The following is a 19381-nucleotide window of genomic DNA, read 5'->3' as shown; positions in this document are numbered from 1 at the left end:
GCCCTGACCAACCTGGTGCATCTATACAAATGTACCTAGCCAGGGAAAAGTCACCCAGCACATATGTAAAAGATCCTCCACTCTTCAACCCTTTGTCTTGGAAGCATTTATTGTTACCAAATACTAATTACGCATTTGTTGATTTGCTTTTGATAATAGCAATAATTCACTAAGGACTTCCTGTGTCCTGGGTACCATGCTAAGTGCTTCCACATCTTGTTTATGAGCTGTAACTGTCCCCCCTCCCCTTTTTTTGTGGAGACAGGATCTTGTAATATAGCCTAGGCTGGCTTAAAACCCTTAGCCCTCCTGCTCCAGCCTCTTGTGTGCTGGGATTATCACCAACACATATGGTGGCATATGTTACCATACTTCAACATCTTTTTTTCACAGGTTAAAAACTCCTTAGGTGGTGACCAAGTCAGGATCTGAACTCAGTATCTGCAGTCTAATAGGCAAACACTTTTCCTGGGAAATTCCGTTGATTGACTTGAAGACTAACTATTTTTGTGTTTGCCTGGAATGGAATAGGGTTGAAGAATAAATGCTGAATGGAAACATAAATTCCTTCTCTAGAAAGCTCCAGGTAAATGTAAAATAGCTTGAACATAGCTACGGAGCAAGAAGGTGCGCTCTGGGGACAAAGTCCTAGACTACTGTGCCTTTACTCCACACTGTTGCTCTCTAGAGACAGGAAAACAAAACTTACTGTGCCAAGATCTGTCACTGAGCAGGACAGGTAGTCTGTATTGTAACCTAAATTCTGAAGTAACCACTGGCTGACTGCTTGGTGTGAGTGAGCTCGGCGACATTCAGTGGGACCCATCACCTCATTTCATGCTCACCTATCTGGAGCTTAGATGCTCTTGTTACCCTCATATTACTGAGGAGCGCCCAGAGGAGCAGACCTACTTAATTATGCTAAGGGTGGAAGACCTAGGTTTCCAGTAAGGCAGACTGGCCCAGGAGCCCTTTGGAGAGAGAATGTGGAAATTCAATATGATGATGAACAATGCTTTTCTTTGGGCTCTTACCATGGGGGAGTTTCAAACGTCAACCAAGAAGAGAAAATAGTAAATATCTTCCACATATCCTGTACCAACTTCAGCTGTAACCGACTCCGGCCAAAGGTGGTTTTTCAGCCAACTCAGGGGCATCTAATCTTAAGCTAAGAACCTACTTAGCAATAGCAATGTCCGTAATCCAGACTGTAAATCCAACTTTCAGACCTTCTCTTTGTGAATCCGGTGCTCTTTTGAGCCTCCAACTTTAATGGTAAATGATGCAGCTTACTGAGTTATACTGAAGCGCAATGTGCCCAGTAGACAGCAGCAGGTTCTAGGTGCTGCATTCTCCATTATAACGAGACTTGTGAGCATTTAAATTTCTGCTCACTTAAGCCTTGGAAAACTCACAACACATGTAGATGTACAAGGACAATGGCCAGCATACTTAGGTTTGAGTAAGAGAAGGCACACAGGACACACACACACACACACACACACACACACACACACACACACACACACACAGGCAGGAGACCGTAAGCATTTTTGGAACAACAGTGGTAATGAAGGTACTTAGCCCCTGTACTTTCTCTTTTAACCCTCACAATTAAAAGAACAAAGACCCATTCGTTGTTTTCTAGTTAAATTGGCTTAGCATAAAACACAATGGAGAGAGCCCTGCTAAACACAGCTTTCCACTTGCAGTCTGGATGGTTTTGTGTACTAGGCACTTGAAAATACTCAGGACAGTTCAAAAGCCAGGTTTGCCGACATGACGAGTTCTCCTGTTTCTTCTATGTGCTCGCAGTGCCTTTTTTTCCTTTAATTTTTTTCATACGCTATATTTTAAGCATGTTTTCCGCTCCCCTAACTCCTACCAGATCCTCCCACCTCCCTACCCACACAATTTTCTTTTCTTTTCTTGTTCTCTCTCAAAAACAAAACATAAAATGGTAATAAAAGCAAACCAATGAGACAAAAAAAATGCCAAAACAAAAAGCCCACAACAACAACAAAGCCACTTGGTGTTCATTTTGTGCTAGGCATTCACTCCTGGGCACGGGGCCTGTCATGTCCAGGGGTGTGGCTGATGTGCCTAGGGAAACTCCATTGGAGAAAACAGATTTTTTTCTTTGCCAGTGGGCAACCATCTCAGACAGTTTCTTGGTTAGGGATGAATTTTACTATGTTAAAATGTCATTGTGAGTACCAAACTTTAAAATTATTTAAATTATTAGTGTAAACTATTTCAAGAAGTGTGTCATTAGGCAACTTAAATGCCTTAATCATGACTCATCTACTTAAGTCTTTAAAGATGAAAACTATGGGCAAACAAGGAGAGGGGATTTGGGAGCCCAGCACATTTCAGGGACACCACAAGTCCATCTGGAACTCTCAACCCTGAGACCCGCATTTGCACAACCTCATTTCTTAATTTAAAGTTTTCAAGTGAAAAAAATGAATGAGATTCTCTGAGCTGATGACCTAAGAGACTGGAATTATTCAGACAGGAAATAGTACCAAGGTCAGGTCTCTCCATGGGTCAAAGTTTAGGGGCATCTGGTTCCATTTCCTTGCCAGGATGCTTTTACCTAAGAACAATATGCCCTGGAGAGGGTCATGAGCCTACTTATAGGTGTCTTGAAGAAAAAAAGTAATTCTAGAAAGGTCCATTGGGATCACTCTGGCCAAGTCACCCCATCGCCTCTGGATTTGGCTTCTATTCTTTTGTAAGTTTGCAACCTTTGAGACATATGTCACACCATCTCCTTTGTCTCCTCAAATCTGAACAAGTGGTTTCTGTTTTGCTCAGAGTAAACTCAGAGTTGTTACCCTGGACCAGGAGGCCTTGTGAGATGTTGTGGTAGCCGTTCCCCTACTCCTTGTTTCCCCCACTCTCTCTCCCCACTCTGTCCCCTCTTGTGGCCACACTGCTGCTCTGTGGACATGCCAAGCATTCTCCTATGCCAGCACTTACATGTGTGCCCAGCACTTTCTGTTCTCAGGTCCACTGTGTGGATGTGGCATTCTCTGCTCTGTAAAAGGCGCCCTGTCTGCCACCTCAACACTCCATCACATGGATTCCATTCCATTCTCTCCTGCAGCACTCACTTCCATCGGGCAGGCGATTGCTTGCTAATATCTCTCCAGTGTGGGAAACTCTACAAGGACAGAGGCTTCATTCCTTCCCTGTAGCATCTCCCCCTAGAAAAGTACTATCACAGCCAGTATGTGTCACATGGAGGAGAGAGACTCTGTGGATACTGATGAGGATGAAGCTGGCTGTTGACACACTTAGGCCACCAGATCCTCTTCTCATTGCTTTACCCCGATTAGCTCCTGCCATTCCCACAATGGCTCTTGTGGGATATCCCTTCCTTCTGATGGTTGGGGAAACTGAGACACAAGACATTAGGTACTTGGCCAGCATCACACAACTCACGAACTGACAAGCTCAAAGGAACCTTAACGAACTCGCTCCCTTTAATCTACAGTGGAAGAAAGCATGTTCAGATGAGTTACTGATAAGAAGAGTGGCATCTGGGACTGCCTCTCCCTATCTTCTCTGACCCCTGCCAGCTGCTGCACTGCCTTTGTCATGGTGTCATCACCACGTCACCCTTTCCTATGTGAGTGGAGACCCAGAGAGCTCAGAAGCACACCTCACACACGGTGAGCACAAAGCAAATGAGGATAGAATTTTTGGAAGCCTAGAACTCTCTTCTCAGCAGCAAGTCAATCAGCTCCATGTGTAAAGGGCATGAGGATTCGACTCTACAAACCCGCACGGCCTTGCTAAGGGCATCTATGCATACCCAGCTCTGGGGACCTTGCCTGGGTATAGCTGACAGCTGCGCTGGGGACCTTGCTCGGGTACAGAAGACAGCTGCATGGGGATGTAAAGAGAAGCTTGGTCTCAGAGCCAACCGCTATGAAACCCTGTCCATATAAACAACCCACTGCCCACCCATGTTCTCCATCCAAGTCTACCTTCCGAACCAAGATGGATGGCTGATTGTACAGCATTCAAAATGTGTGTGTGTGAGAAGGTTTATGTGTTGGTGGGTGTGTCAGAGACTATGAGTGGGCTTCTGTGGGGACACAGGCAGTGGAGGGTGGGCTCCTCACAGGATGACCAGCCCTGGACACTCCCAATCCTTGTGTCAAGGCCTTATCTCCTTTCACCTTGTAGGAATGCCCACTTGTACCTATTAATAAAACATTCTTCTCTGTAAACATTCATCAGAATAACACTAAAGAAGTGTCTGTGCATCATATAGATAAAATGTACCAGTTAAAAGCAGACCTGGCTCCTTTCCATTCTCTTTGAATCCTGTCCCATTGTATTTACTAAACAAAGGTACATTTAAATACCATCTGGACCTCTATGACCAGAGCATGACTGAGTGTTCGCCATTCAGCAGTGCTGGGAGCAGGCGAGCTGACTGTGGCTGGGTGTGACTTCCAGGCAGCAGGGCTCTTTCAAATAGCTGCCAATCATCACGGGTGAGCCAGGTACCATCTGAAGCAGAGTTATGAGAGTGGAAGTACCTCTAGGAAGAGTCGAGGAGTCAAAAGTCTCCCCTGATTCCGGGGGGTTGGGGGAGTGAGCTTTGCTAGTGAGAGCTCTGTCCCTCCAGGATCTCTCCAACATGGAGACTGGAGCGGGGACCTCCCTGGAGGCCAACGGCAAACCAGGAAGAATGACACAGTCTCTGCTCCATTCTCACGTAGGTTTGTTTAAAACCCACACAGGTTTTAATTGTGACATTTGAAAATGTGACATTGATTATTCATAGATTTAACATTTGCATATCATTATAATCAGATCTTCAGCTGAAATGTTTTCTTTATATAAAAAATGATTAAAGCTTATGGTGATCATTTATTACGCCTGCTGCAGTAGCGTCTTTATGCAGGCTTCATCTTTTTATTTGTCCCTATTCTCCAGATGGGACACTGAAGACAAGGCAGGTAACTCTAAGTAAGGAGAGGCTGATGAAGCCAGGCCTAGGTGAAGTAGGCTCTCTCCGCTGCCTGTGCTTTCAACCCTCTGGTATTCTCATTAGCACTGATCACTGCCTTTCTGGGCTACATCTCAAAAGCAGGCTAGCTTTTGTGAACTTGTTCTTTGTGAAACAAACAGGGGAAGCTGCCCACGGCAGTTCACTTACTGCTAAGTGGAGTGGACTCTTGGGAGCAACACAATCTGATTCTTCAAAGCCAGTGTTGGTTCTTTCCAAAAGCTGTGGAGACAAAAAAATAAACCAATAAATAAAAGCAAGAGTCACTAAGGAATTGTGGTTTCTGGTTACTAACATGGGCATAAGTGAGAAGGGAGGCTTCACACGTTAAGACATTTTACAGTGTATCAGCAAACGAAGTTCAGAGATCAAGTACCACCGTCTCCAACTGACATGCAAACCAAGTACTTAAGCTTCCCAGTCAACTTGGCATTTGCGAGCTACACAAAGATGTTTGTACTTGAAAAGACGCTTCTTTGCCAATCCAGAAAATATCATGCATATTACATCCATTTCCCTGAGAGAATTCGGAAGTGAAAAATGATAGCTGGTGTTTATTTCATTATCAAATACACATGTACAGAAAATACTGTTGGAAAAAATTGAGTTTCCTTACTGTCCTGAAGCTTAGAGTTTAGAAAAGGAAATTAAACACAGACAAATAAATATACAAACAAGAAAGCATTTGAAGCGACATGCGCTTCTATGAAAATAAAACATGGTGGTGGAGTATGAGACTGAGGGTTAACCTGGACCCATGGTAAGGGAAGGTCTCTCCAAGGTGGTATTTCAAGTCTGAAATAATGAGAGTCAAGAGAGCTAACATTGTAACAAGAGAGGACAGGGCTTGGTCAATGAAATGCATGAAGCCGTAACTTGCTGAATTCAAAAAGTCGTGTGGTTCAGGGGAGAGTTATAGAAAGAAGGCACGCTCATAGACTACTGTTAAACCTTTTTTGCCTACTCATCCTAGACATTAATTCCCCCAATAAATAACAAGATGAGTGTAGCATGAGACACGCTTGACTTTCAGCTTCTCATGCACAGGCCACAGAACAGTGAGGGTAGAAAAATAAGAGAGGATGATGCCAGGCATCTGCTTTGGGGTAGGGTGGATCCAGCTGAAAACCTAGATGGTTCTAGAGGCAGATGAGTCCCTGCATATCGGCAAGGATACACGTCTTTGAGTAGCCACTGTGGTGGCTGCCCTCAGGTTCCCTCTCTCCAGGATTATAGGCAAGAGGCCACTCCCTAGCACATTGTGTTCATTCAAGCTTATTCCTAAAGGTCCAGCATAGGCTTCACTTTCCTAAACATCCTCACAGTCTTGTAAGCCCCACTAAATAAAATTATATCTTCCATTCTTCAGATAGTAGCATGCTTTTATGCCCTGCAAATGAAAACTGTACAGATTTCTACTTTTAACTTTTTTTGGTGGGGAGATGGGGGAAGCATTGTCTCACCATGTAATCCTGGTTGGCGTGGAACTCACAGAGATCTATCTGCTTCTGCTTCTAAGTGCTGCAGTTACAGACTGTGCCACCATGTCTGGTAACAAAGGTTCTCTTAATGACAGTGACAACGGCAGAATTACAGTATTCAAACCCTGAAAGGCAAATTTCCTAAAAAAGAATGTCACCTACTTCTGTCCTTGAAACTCCTTAACTTGTCAGGTGAAACACACATTCCAGGACAAGCGACACTATTTTCACTTTAAAACAAAGACCAAATGGACACGACATATTTAGGAAACATCATAGAAACATACATTCTAAGATGTTTAACACAACAACCTGCAAGTAGGATTGCAGAAGAATTAACGTCTTCTCCCTGTTTCCTAACCATTTTTTTTCTCATAGTGAATATATATTATCACGTCACAGAAAGTTTTGTCAGTTTGACACAAGCTTACACAAATATATGAAGAGGGAATCTCAAATGATAAATTGCCTCCATCAGATTGGCTTGTGGACATGTGTGTGGGGCAGTTTTTGAAGGGTTGTTAATTGATGAGGGAGGGCCCACCCATGTGGGAGTACCACCCCTAGGCAGATGGGTCTGGGCTAAGTAAGAAAGGTAGCTGGACAAGCCAGGGAAACAAGCCAGAAAGCAGAATTCCTCCATGGTCTATTCCCTGGACATTCATTTTCCTTGGGCAAATGGATGGAACTAGAAGAAACCATCCTGAGTGAGGTAACTCAGTCACAAAAAGACAAACATGGTATGTACTCACTGATATATGGATTTTAGACATAGAGCAAAGGACTACCAGTCTACATTCCACACCACCAGAGAAGCTAGGAAACAAGGAGGACCCTAAGAGAGACAAACATGTTCCCCTGGAGAAGGGGAAAGGACAAGATCTCCTGAGTAAATTGGGAGCATGGTGGAGGGGAGAATTAGGAGAAAGGGAAGGGGGAGGACATGAGGGAGCAGGAAGACTAAGTCAGGGGAAGAATAGAGGAGAGCAAGGAAAGAGATAGCTTAATAGAGGAAGCCAGTATAGGTTTAAGGAGAAATCTGGCTCTAGGGAAATGTCCAGAGATCTACAAGGATGACCCCAACTAAGAATCTAAGCAATAGTGGAGAGGCTACCTTAAATGCCCTTCCCCTATAATGAGATTGATGACTACCTTATAGGCCATCCTAGAGCCTTCATCCAGTAGCTGATGGAAGCAGAAGCAGACACCCAAAACTAAACAATAAGCCACATTCCTGGAATCCAGTTGCAGAGAGGGAGGAATGATGAGAAAAGGGGTCAAGACCAGGCTGGAGAAACCCACAGAAACAGCTGACCTGAGCATGGGGGAGCTCATGGACCCCAGACTGATAGCTGGGAAACCAGTATAGAATCAAACCAGGTCCCCTGAACGAGGATGTCAGTTTGCATTCCTGGGCAGTCTATTGGTCCTCTAGTAGAACAATATTTATCCCTAGTGTACAAATGACATTGGAAGCCCATTCCCCATAGAGGGCTACTCTCTCAGCCTAGATGCATGGGAGAGGGCCTAGGCCCTGCCCCAAATGATGTGACAGATTTTGAAGATCCCCCATGGAAGGCTTCACCCTCCCTGGGGAGTGGATGGGGGCTGGTGGGTGGATGGGAGGGAGGATGGGAGGGAGAGGGAACTGGGATTGATATGTAAAATAAGATTGTTTCTAATCTAAATAAAAAATTAAAAATTTAAAAAGGAACAATGCCCTGGGAACCTCAGGAGGGTACAGAGTGCCTCTCCAGGGTCAGTACATATGGAACCAAATATTATGATTAAGAGGCTTTAGTAGATTAAATAACAAGTGTAGCAATTAATAGCTCAAAACACACAATTTAAAATTTATAGATAGTATATTATAAATAACTATAATAGATGTGTGAGATATTTTGGGTTTGTTTCTCGTTAATATGAGAATAGAACCTGGAACTTAGGATATACTAAAATAATGAAAACAAGTTTAATTTTAACTTCAAAGTCTTGATTTAAAAACTCCATCTCTCTTACACAGTTGAAATAAAAAACGCCTTCACTGCCCAGTGGGGCCAGTAAACATCTGCTCTCTGTTTTGCAACTTTATCACCTGCAAGACTTCCTGGAATTGACAGAGTCTACCAGCTCCAAATCTTGTCCTAGAATGAACCTGTGGCCAAAGGAACACAGAACCGTTTCCCCCACTTCTACAAACACGATGAACAGGGCAAGACAATATGCTGTGAATAGACACAGGGTAGGTATGTTCTCACGATGTTTATTTTGGAATAAGATTTTTCCACACACATAGTTTGGTCATTCTACCAGCGTGTGACGCCTCATTTCCCTCACTCAGCAAATATGGGCCGGAGGAAACACCAGAATTCAGTTTTTTGCAGTGAGCAGGTGTGGTTGCTGACCTGATAGAACTCCGGGGCTATCGGGGGACCCAGAGCAGTTAACAGGTAATCAAAGCATTAAGGCTGTACTCCACAAAATTTATGCCTGTGGAGAACAGGACAACCCTGGGTGTCAGCCAGGCCACGCCTTCACCTTGTCAGAGACAAGGGTCTGTTGTTTACTTGCTGTTGTTGAACTACTTCATTTTATCCTGTAACGCCTCGAACATCCTGAAGTTCATTCTTTTCTTAACTGACCAATCAACTATAAAGTTCCTACATAAAGAATAGCATGGCTTGAGCCCCTTAAGCCTCTTTTGCTTCCTCCAGTCAGCATCAGTTTGCCAAGGCTCTTTGTGGGTACAGAAACCCGGAAGATAAGGTATTACGGCCACTTCCAGCTCCCACTGACATGGAGTGGGAGTGGAGAGACAGGAGAGAGACAGCATAAGCAAACAGACTTTCTGACCATCTCCATTGTAGGTTGGTTCACAGGAATAGGAAGCGCCTGGGATGCCTGATATTTTGTTGCTCTTGTTTCTGAGGAGGGCTTCCTCTCCTTCCCAGACTGGTCCTGAGCTCACTGGCTCATGTTATCATCTGGCCTCAGCCCTGAATGCTGGAACTACAAAATGACTCCCTGCCTAGCTCTCAGCATTTTGTTCAGTCTGAGAAGACTGCTGTATTTGAGCTTACAGCATTTCTAGCACAATTTTTCTAAATGCAAAGGCACTTCCCCAGGACTAGAAGGCTCACCCCAAGGGTATCTTAATGTCTTAGATGTAAAGGCAGCAAATGGGACGGTAGAGTTTGAACTTCTTTTACAAGGTGAATTTGTGATAACAAAGAACAAATATGAACTCAGTGGTAAGCTGACTGATAGGTGAACGAAACAGCAATCTCACTGACTTTTGGGAGGTATACATAAACACTGCATTTAAGCTGGAAATCCAAGCTTTATAAATAGTATAAAATATCTGTCTATTTGAAAACATGGCAGTGAAAAATTTAAGGGTCCCAAGGGCCTCAGGATTAGCTAAACTAGTTTTTAAATGTTCTCCTTAAGAAAACAGAAAGTAAGTGTGGCTCAGACTACAAAACAGGAAAGTCTGGTTAACTCCTGCTCTGCTGGTTTCTGGCTGGACCCCGACACCATTGCCAGTGTTCACAAACAAGAAGAGCTAGAAAACAAGACATATCTTCAAGACAAGGAGATGTTTGTAGATGAATGTCTTGATCCTTTGGCAGTACGGATTTGTCAAGTCTATGAAGGGTTAGAAGCATGACAAGCTCCTGGAAAGCTGGCGCCTCCATCAGAAATTCTAGTTTACATCCCACTCGTTTATGCTTCGGAATGAATGCTACTCTGGCAACCCCAGGAACATGCCTTAGCTCCTAAGCTAGGGGTGTGTGTGTGTGTGTGTGTGTGTGTATGTGTGTGTATGTATGTGTGTGTGCGCACGTGTACATGTGTATAGAATAGATCCATCCACAAAAAGACTGAGTCAGTCGAAATCTCAGACCACCCCATTGTATCAATACCTTTCCTTCAAATGATCCCAGGCACTTACATAGCTAGTTTTCAGGAGATTCCAGAGACCTTTCAATATCAGAATCGATATGACAAGTCAGGACATGATGACACATGTGGGTGCCTGGCCACTCTGTACAACCACAGATGCCCTGCCCAGCCCCAGACAAACACTTCCCCATGCTGCTGCTTCGAGAACAGCGCTGGCTACCTGGATTCTGCTCACAAGCCTTCACAGACATTAGAAAAAGCTATGCTGATTGAAATTGTTCCTAACAATTACTCCCAGAAACTCAGTGACTATAGAAAGGTGTGAGTCTAATGTACTTTCATTTCTGTCTCCCCTCACTCCCCCACCCCCAATAAGGGACCATTAACTCTTTTCACATGTGTCAGTCAAGTGCTATGCCACGTTAAGAGGCAGTAACACAAATTAAGGAGGGTGCTACTGGAAGCTTAGCTAGATTAAGTTTCCATTTCTTCTTGGGAGCCGATTTTGATGACTCTGCTTATCTCCTCCTTCCAGTGTGCATCCAGTTCCTGTTGATTTCCTTGCCAATTAAAAGGCACAGGAGCCTGTAGTATGTGTAAAGGAAAGCTAATGGGACCCCCAGTGAAGATAAAAGCCAATGTGAGATGCAAACTGCATGGTATTCAAAGCCATCCTCCTCCAACTATGTCCAGACACTTTGACCCAGAAGACCCACTTCAGAGCCTGCATCCTAAAGAAGATTTATGCTAAGAGCTATCCAGTAGTCATAGTATAGATTAAATTATAGAACCAGGGCTAACTCATGGCCTTCTAATAACGGAATATGATTTATTCATTTTCATGTTAACCAAGAGTTTTTAGTATCACTGGAAAAAGATCATCATAATATTTTATGGGGAAAAATCAGCATAAAACTGTATAGTCCATGCCATTGTATATATGTTAAAAAATATGTAGAAAATGTGAAAGAATTCTACCAAAAGGCTGCCAATGATGAGGTCAAGGGTCCAACTATGGGTATGTTCATTTCCTGTTCCTACTTTCTCACACATTGTAAACTCGTGCAAGGGATAAATATTGCTGCCATAAAAAATAACAGACATTTCTATTTAAAACTTAGGTGGATAAACTGGGAGCTTTCTGAAGTTTCTTTCCCTATATTCTACATTGTATCCACTAAAAATTTAGGGACTTGATGTTTGACTGACTGGTATATTTTTGTAACTATACCAGCAATACCAGCCTGGCCAGTATCATTGTTGGTCAAGCTGCATTTATTACTTTTGTTGTTGTTGTAGCTTTGAGAGGATACCTGATAAAGGAGGAAGTGTTTACTTTGGCTGAAAGTCTAAGAAGAGACACTGCCCATCACAGTGGGCAGACATGATGGCAGGAGGAATCCCCGTCACCTTGGATCAGGCAGGGTGTAGGGCGATAGAAGCTGGCATTCTATCTTCTCCTCTTTATGAAGCATGGGACACAAACCCTGAAATGGTACCGCCCCCATTCAGAGAGGGACTTCTCAAGTCAGCTAACCCTCTCTGGACACTTCACAAACGTATCCAGAGGTTTGCCTTCTACACAATTGTGTTTCCTGTAAAGCCAACAGTGAATACTAACTACCACAGAGTACACTCTGTATTCGAGATTCACGAGGGAAGCCAGCTAGCCATACCGTAAGCCACAGCCACCAGTAAATTCTAGCAGCACTGGCCTGGTACAAAGTGAGTGAGTGCCTTGGTTAACATTCTTAGGGAACCCTTCATATCTACTTATGACATGAATGTGCTCCAGACCATTCTGATATGGCAATGTTTGCTGCAAAGAAATGTCAGTGCAGAAGAAAATCTCAGCTACTTCCTTGATATTTCTAGAAAGGAACTAGTGCAAACCATGTCTATTTGCCTCTTAAATTTTGAGAGCATTTCAAAGATAAGGACACCTTTTTCTGTTAGTAGGAAGTTCAATATATTATAGTCTATCCCTTGGAGAAGACATTTGATGGTTTTTTTTTATTCTTTTCTCTTTGTTGAGTGTCACATGTATAGTGGTGGTGGTGAATGTGTGTGTGGGACAGAAGAGGAAAAACAGAACTCAGTGCTAATTGGCCAATATACACTGATGACAAGAATTTAGGATTCAAAACAACAGAGATCCTGGTAGATATTAAGAGGCACCTGAAAGATGCCCCACTGTTCAGAAGAACAATGGAGCGCTATCCCACAGTTCCCCATATGCTAGGCATGCATTTACCACTGACATATGCCCCAGATGTCTAAACTTGTGCATAAGACGATGGGGAAAATTCCAGATCTTTTCAAAGGCATTAACAGGCCCACCCAAACATTCATTTGATAGTCTAATGCTAATTAAAGGCTAATTCTCTGCAAAGTTACATATTAACTTGTAGGCTCATTTCCAGCAGAGATACAAATGATCTCCAACTGGTAGGAAAGAAAACCCAGGGATTACTTCTTGTTGTCCTTTGGGATATTAACCAGTTTGATGTGTAGCCTAATAGTTCTATTTTATTGCTGCCTTAACTGCTCTGCTTCTCCAACGGTCCTCAGGTGAGCTTTGCATCTTACTCATTCTTTCAGTACTTAATGAGATTTTTTTTTCAAGTCCTTAATAGGTGTTCCTTATCTCTTTGTAGGTGAACTATGCTCTGCATTCTTTTGAAAAGTATACTTGTCTCCACTCATTGGCCCAACCTTAACACACATCCTCAAAAGTCCTATGTTCTTTTTTAAAAGATTTATTTTTTCATGCATATGGACATTTTGCAGGCATGTGTATCTGTGCAATGTGTGTGCAGTGTCTTAGTGGCCAGAGGAGGGCATCAGATCCCCTGACTAGAGTCAGGGTGGTTGTAAACCACTGCATGGGTATGTGCACTCAAACTCAGGGCATCTACAAGAGCAACAAGTATGCCTAACCACTGAGTCACCTCTCCAGCACCCACTAAGCCTTATATTCTTGGGAGATGTCCATGCCAGTCTCTCCTCCTCATATCACAACTAATTCTTTTCTTGAGAACCTTTAAAGAACTTCGGAAGGTGAATCTCTCCGCTTTGAAGGGGAGCTTGCTAGATACGGAGCAGAGCAGGCAGAGCTGTGCAGTCAGTATCAGATAACAACCCCACAGGATTCCCAGCCAGCTCTTCTTTGGTTCTGAGACAGAATGCATAACACTCCTGCCCTCTTAGTGACATGAACCATTTCTCACAGACACCTTTCTTCCTCCCTGAGCTCCCTGGCCTCTCCTCTACAGGCTGCTTCCTTTGACCAGTCTACTTCTGAGCTTACCCTCTGCCCTTGGCTCAAGCATCTACTAGGGATGCCCACCTTTTGACTTGGCAATGTAATGGTGTCATCAATAGATGGGCTAGGCTTCGTTCACAGCTATGCTGAGGAGATGTGTCCTGTGGGCTGCAGGCTGGACATAACTAATCACCAAGTCAACAGAAGACCTTGTGATCAGTACTTGCTTTTCTCCCTGTCACTAGAAAGAATGCCATCTATTTTATTTTGCTTTCCAGTGTTGATTTTCCTTAGCACACTTTAGTGGGAACTCACAGTGTCACTCTGTCTGTTTTGCTGGTCTCCTTCATACCTCAAATCTTTAACAGGACCTAGGGACTTCATGTCAGAAGCCTTCAGGACTTAAACCTCAGATCACCTGCAGCTCAACAAACAACTCCTCTGGCCTCCCCCATCCTTTCTAAACTAAACCTTAGCACAGCAGAAAATGGAACACTATTAAACAACAACACAGCAGCTTTCTGACCAGCCCAAAGCAAGAACACACCAACTGAACCTTAGCTAATTCAAAGAATGGTCTCTTTCAAAGCCCATAGCATCTCATTTCACTAAGTCATGTTTTGATTTGTGTAAGATGGCTGCTATTTCATGGGCATAATAATGAGGAAAATATTTTTAAAAGATGCAATATGTACAAAAAATCAAAACAATTTCATCTTCTTATAACATAATGAAACCATGATGTTCCAAAAACTAATTTTGTTGGAATGTCAATTTAAAAAGTGGTTTATTTTGTGGGTTCCTTCACTGTGGGCCTCTCTTTAGCTATACACTCTGGCACCAACCATCATGCCTTTCTTTAGTTGAAGGGAGTGCCTACCTCAGGCTTGTAGGCTTGAGTTTTGGCATCTCTAACTCTCCTGGAGTTGTTTCCTCAAAGGTGTTAGCCAGGCCACCCACTAGCTCCTTCTGACTCCTTCCTTCATGTCCTTTGTATTGCTAAATGGGAGCCTACCCTCCTTTATTCCAGAGTGCCAATGTTCCTGGGAAAGACGGCAGAGCATTGTTTATAGACTCTCAGTTCTTATTCCTTTCGATTCAATCTCCTTCCCCCCACCTTCCTCTTTATTACAAAACAAAACAAAATACACAAACAAACAAACAAACAAAAACTAAAATCTGCCCTTATATGTAAACATAAAGCTCCTGGATAATGCACAAATTGTAATGAGTTGTAAAATCATATCTCTGTCAGGTGCTTTTCAGGTATCTGGGACTTTTGGAAGTTGTTGTCTTAGATATCATGACCAAGGAAACTCTTATAAAAGAAAACATATAACTGGATTCTGGCTTACAGTTTCAGAGGCTCAGTCCATTATCATGACAGAGAACATGGAAGCTGGCAGGTGACTATGATGTTGGAAAGGCAGCTGAGAGTTATATCCTGCCTTGCCTGAGAGACAGCTAGGGCCGGGCATGGGTTTTTGATACCTCAAAGCCAACCCTTAGTGGCACACTTCCTCCAACAAGGCCACACCTACTCCCACAAAGTCATATTTCCTAATCCTTCTAATCCTTTTCAAAGACTGCCACTCTCTGGTGGCTAAGCATTAAGAAGAAGAAGAAGAAGGAAGAGGAGGAGGAGGAGGAGGAGGAGGAGGAGGAGGAGGAGAAGGAGAAGGAGAAGGAGAAGGAGAAGGAGAAGGAGGAGAAAGCCTTGGGGGTATTCCTATTCAAACCACACAGTTGTGCTCAACTGATAGCAAGAATGAAGTATCCTAAGTCATGTCCCAACACTAGTGTGAACACAGGTCTTGGGTGCACATGGAGCCATGCCACTCACAGTGTTTAGAGAATCACACACCAATTTGGGTATGCCTTTGTTTCCTTTCCCATCTGTTGTTTTTCTTTTGTTTCTAACTGTTAATTGGCTCTTTGTAAAGAAGGTGTGAAAGGAGACATACCTAATTTAGCAAGGAAATTGCAAACATTCTCACAGTTTTCACACTAAAGAGTCTCACCATGTTGGCCATTGGCTTCAATGAATGGTGTAAGAGAGGCCAAAGTATGGACTGAAGTTAACTTTTTCTGTCACACATGGTCTAACCTTACTACCTCATCCCCATTCATGAACAAACAAAAGCAATACTACTATGCAATATGACTGTGTTATTCAGAAGAACTCCATAACAGCAATCTGTATATATTTGTGACATTTTTCTTGTTCTCAACTGTTAGAGTGCTTCTACTGTAGTTTGGACAACACTGTTTTCAAAGGATCACCTTTTAAAAAATTTAACATATATCCTAAAAGTTACAGAAAAGGTGAATTTAGACAGTCTTGTTTTTAATTTTAAAAAATGTGGAATATATCAGTATGCAACTGAAAAATATTTCCAAATTCCACTGAGAAAACAGGCTTCACCATTGCTAGTCTGGTGTGGCAGAGACTGGGACACTTTTCCTGCTGTATAGGAAAAGCATAGTTGTCACAACTGGACTCTGATTTCCCATCTGAGGTCCCTCACCTTATCATGGACTCTAGGTTCATGTAAGGATTGGTTAGGGACAAATTTAAGACAAAACAAATCACCTAAAAGAAAAATTTTATTTGTCTGTCTGTTTTAAGACAGGGTCTCTACATAGCCTAGACTGGTCTAGACCGCACTGTGACCCTTCTGCCTCAGCCTTCAGCTGGACCACCACGCCTAGCCTTTACTTCTGATCACCAAATTCATAAAGTGGACAGCTGACAGATACGAAAGACCTATTTACAAGGTTAAAGTTACCCTAACACATGCTTGATTTGAACCAAAAGTTTGAACAGAAGAAGGCATATCATAAAAAGAAAAAAATATAGTTTATAGTATATTTTCTTTCTCATCTTGGAATTTTAGTTGTCGAGTAATAAAGTGGCAATGGATATCAATGCATACAAATATGGGGTACTTTGATCCCAGCACTTGGGACACAGGGACAGGCAGATCTCTGAGTTCAAGGCTATTCTGGTCTACTTGGGGGAGTTACAGGCCAACCAGAGCTACATACTGAGAGCCCATCTCAAAGAAAATCCAGGGTGAGCAAGCAGAGAGCTAGAGAGGTGGCCCAGAGGTTAAGAGCAATGGCTGCTCTTCCAGAGAGCCTAAGTTCAATTCCCAGTACCTACAAGGCAGGTAACACTGTAAGTCCAGTTCCAGGGGAACCAATGCCCTCTTTAAGCCTCTACAAGCACTGCATTCAGGCAAAACTGCTCATACATGATAGAAAGAAAGAAAGAAAGAAAGAAAGAGAGAGAGAGAGAGAGAAAGAAAGAAAGAAAGAGAGAGCACAAAAATTTAAAACGAAATTAAATCTTAAAGAACACGTCTCTGTTACTGTAATAGAGAAATTTTGCTTTTCAGAATTTCTCTTATAATATCAAATTACTGTGAAGTTTTCTGAGTGCTTAGCATTAACTCACACACCAACTCTTCAGATGCCCACTGCATATTCCAGTCTTAAACCTGGTCAAGAAAGAACGTGGTTGGCAGGGCATTGGTGGCACACGCCTTTAATCCCAGCACTCAGGAGGCAGAGGCAGGTGGATCTCTGTGAGTTGGAGGCCAACCTGGTCTACAAAGTGAGTTCCAGGACAGCCTCCAAAATAATACAGAGAAACCCTATCTCAAAAAACAAAAAACAAAAACAAAAGAAAGAAAGTGGTCCTCAAAAGGGGGCCTTCAAGAACAAAGCACAGGCTGAGTCCGACCTGGCTCTCAGGTTAGCCTAGAACGAGCTATAATCATAGATTCCGCACTAGGGTATAGAAGTCATTAAAGGCAATCCCATGCCTAAGCAAGAAAAAATAATCAGATTGGTGACTACCCTGTCATCATAGAACCTTCATCCAGTAGCTGATGGAAGCAGATGCAGAGATCCACAGCTAAGCATTGAGCTGAGCTCCAGGAGTCCAGTCAAAGAGAGGGAGGATCGACAATATGAGCAAAGGGGTCAAGACCATGCTGGGGAAACCCACAGAAACAGCTGACCCGAGCTGGTGGGCGCTCAGGGACTCCAGACTGACAGTTGGGGAACCTGCATAGGACGGAACTAGGCTCTCTAAATGTGGGTGACAGTTGTATTGGGCAGTCTGTGAGGCCACTGGCAGCGGAACCAGTATTTATCCCTGGTGCATAAACTAGCTTTTTGGAGCCCATTCCCTATGGAGGGGATACCTTGCTCAGCCTAGATACAGGGGGGAGGGCTGGTCCTGTCTCAAGTGGTGATATGCCAGATTTTGTTGACTCCCCACGGGAGGCCTCCCTCTCTCTGGGGAATGATGGGGGGAGGGGGAGGGGAGGGGAGCAGGAGGAGGGGAAGGAGGGGGAACTGGGATTGGTATGTAAATCAAAAAAGATTGTTTTAAAAATAAAAAATAAAAAAAGAAAGAAAACTTCAAGTGCGGCTTAATTTCAGCATTTACTCACCGTAAAGAGCTTTGGAAAAAAAAGCTTATAGAGGGTGCTGGGTTGGAACGATTAACTCACGGCTATTAACATTAAACATTAATGGTGGATCTTATTAAAATACCAAAAGAATCGTGTGCGGCTCTGGCGAGTCCACAGCTGCACAGCTTGGACCCTAACTTCCCTTCCCTCCTGCCTCATCCTTTCCTTGTCTTTTTAACTTTGTCTTCTTCTCTCCCCCTTTATTTCCACCGAGGCCACAGGGAGGGGATGGGCTTCCGCACTGCCTTAGGATGCTCTCTCTTGGATAGTCTGTCTTCATCACCCCTCCTCCGCGGCGGTAGGGAGGTTGCCACACAGCCTCTCCACAGTCAGGCTCTAACCTTTTGTGAGTCACTGCATTTCTAACAGGACCAGCCTTGACCGTGGAGACGTCTCTAAGTCAGACACAGTCCACACCGGAGTGTCTTGTTTCTCTCCACCCTGGTTCACCTCTGCCTCCGTGCACCCTCCGCACAGGAGAGGGGTGAGAAGGGGTTCCTGTTTAACCTCAGGTTTGGGAGCTTGCTTTCCTCAATGCCCTCAGTTACTTGGATGAGCTCAATTTTCCTCAAAAATACATTTTTACACTTTTTCAAACCTTGTCTTTTTCATCTGGCTTTTAATTTTTTTTAATGCATTTTACTCATGGGGGAGGTGCTGAGCATAAAATCCAGAGCCTTCTTTCTCTTCCCTAGGCAAGCACTTTCATAGAGCTCCATCCCAAGGTCTCTCACTGGCCTTTTACACTTTTAAAACGCAAGTACGCAATAATGGATGTAGTATTTAACATGGTGCCTGAACTACTACCTATTCCAGAAAGAATTTTCATTTGTGTTAATGCATGAATTTAAAAGAAAAAAGTGAAAGAATTATAATCACATCTTTAAAATATAGATGTAAAAGGTGTGTGTGGGGGGTGATCCATAAATCATAGTAGGGACAGCCTGAGAAATCAGTTAATATTTAAATGGCTATCTAATAATGTAATAGCTCATAAACACAGGCAAACAATAATTACTTTAGGATGATCTTACTCTGTTTTAATGTACGTAAATATTTTGCATGTATTAGATATTCTTTTTCAGTGTTTTTAGTGACTACATGAAATCTCAGTAAGTTGGTGCAACATTGTGCCAACAATGACGTTTTTCCCTTAGTGCAGAGTCCTCTCCCAGGGTCATTAGCGCAGCCATTAAGAACTACACAGTTT

The 19381-nt window shown here is 43.2% G+C and overlaps 1 protein-coding gene across 9 annotated transcripts in view; it reads right to left on the bottom strand.

The window, feature by feature from the left end:
• The window catches only part of Ankrd44 (ankyrin repeat domain 44), a 264217-nt gene that overhangs the window by 26526 nt on the left and 218310 nt on the right, over positions 1 to 19381 (bottom strand). For all 9 annotated transcript variants that reach the window (XM_040753614.1, XM_040753617.1, XM_040753618.1 and 6 more), the window contains exon 17: positions 5183 to 5254. In XM_040753614.1, coding sequence (XP_040609548.1) covers positions 5183 to 5254 — 72 coding nt within the window. The remainder of the gene's footprint in view (positions 1 to 5182; positions 5255 to 19381) is intronic.

The sequence above is a fragment of the Mesocricetus auratus genome, unplaced genomic scaffold (genome assembly GCF_017639785.1).
Source record: "Mesocricetus auratus isolate SY011 unplaced genomic scaffold, BCM_Maur_2.0 Super-Scaffold_100010, whole genome shotgun sequence".
NCBI lineage: Eukaryota > Metazoa > Chordata > Mammalia > Rodentia > Cricetidae > Mesocricetus > Mesocricetus auratus.
Note: the sequence above shows the minus strand (reverse complement) of the source record. Positions and strands in the feature narration are given on the sequence as shown.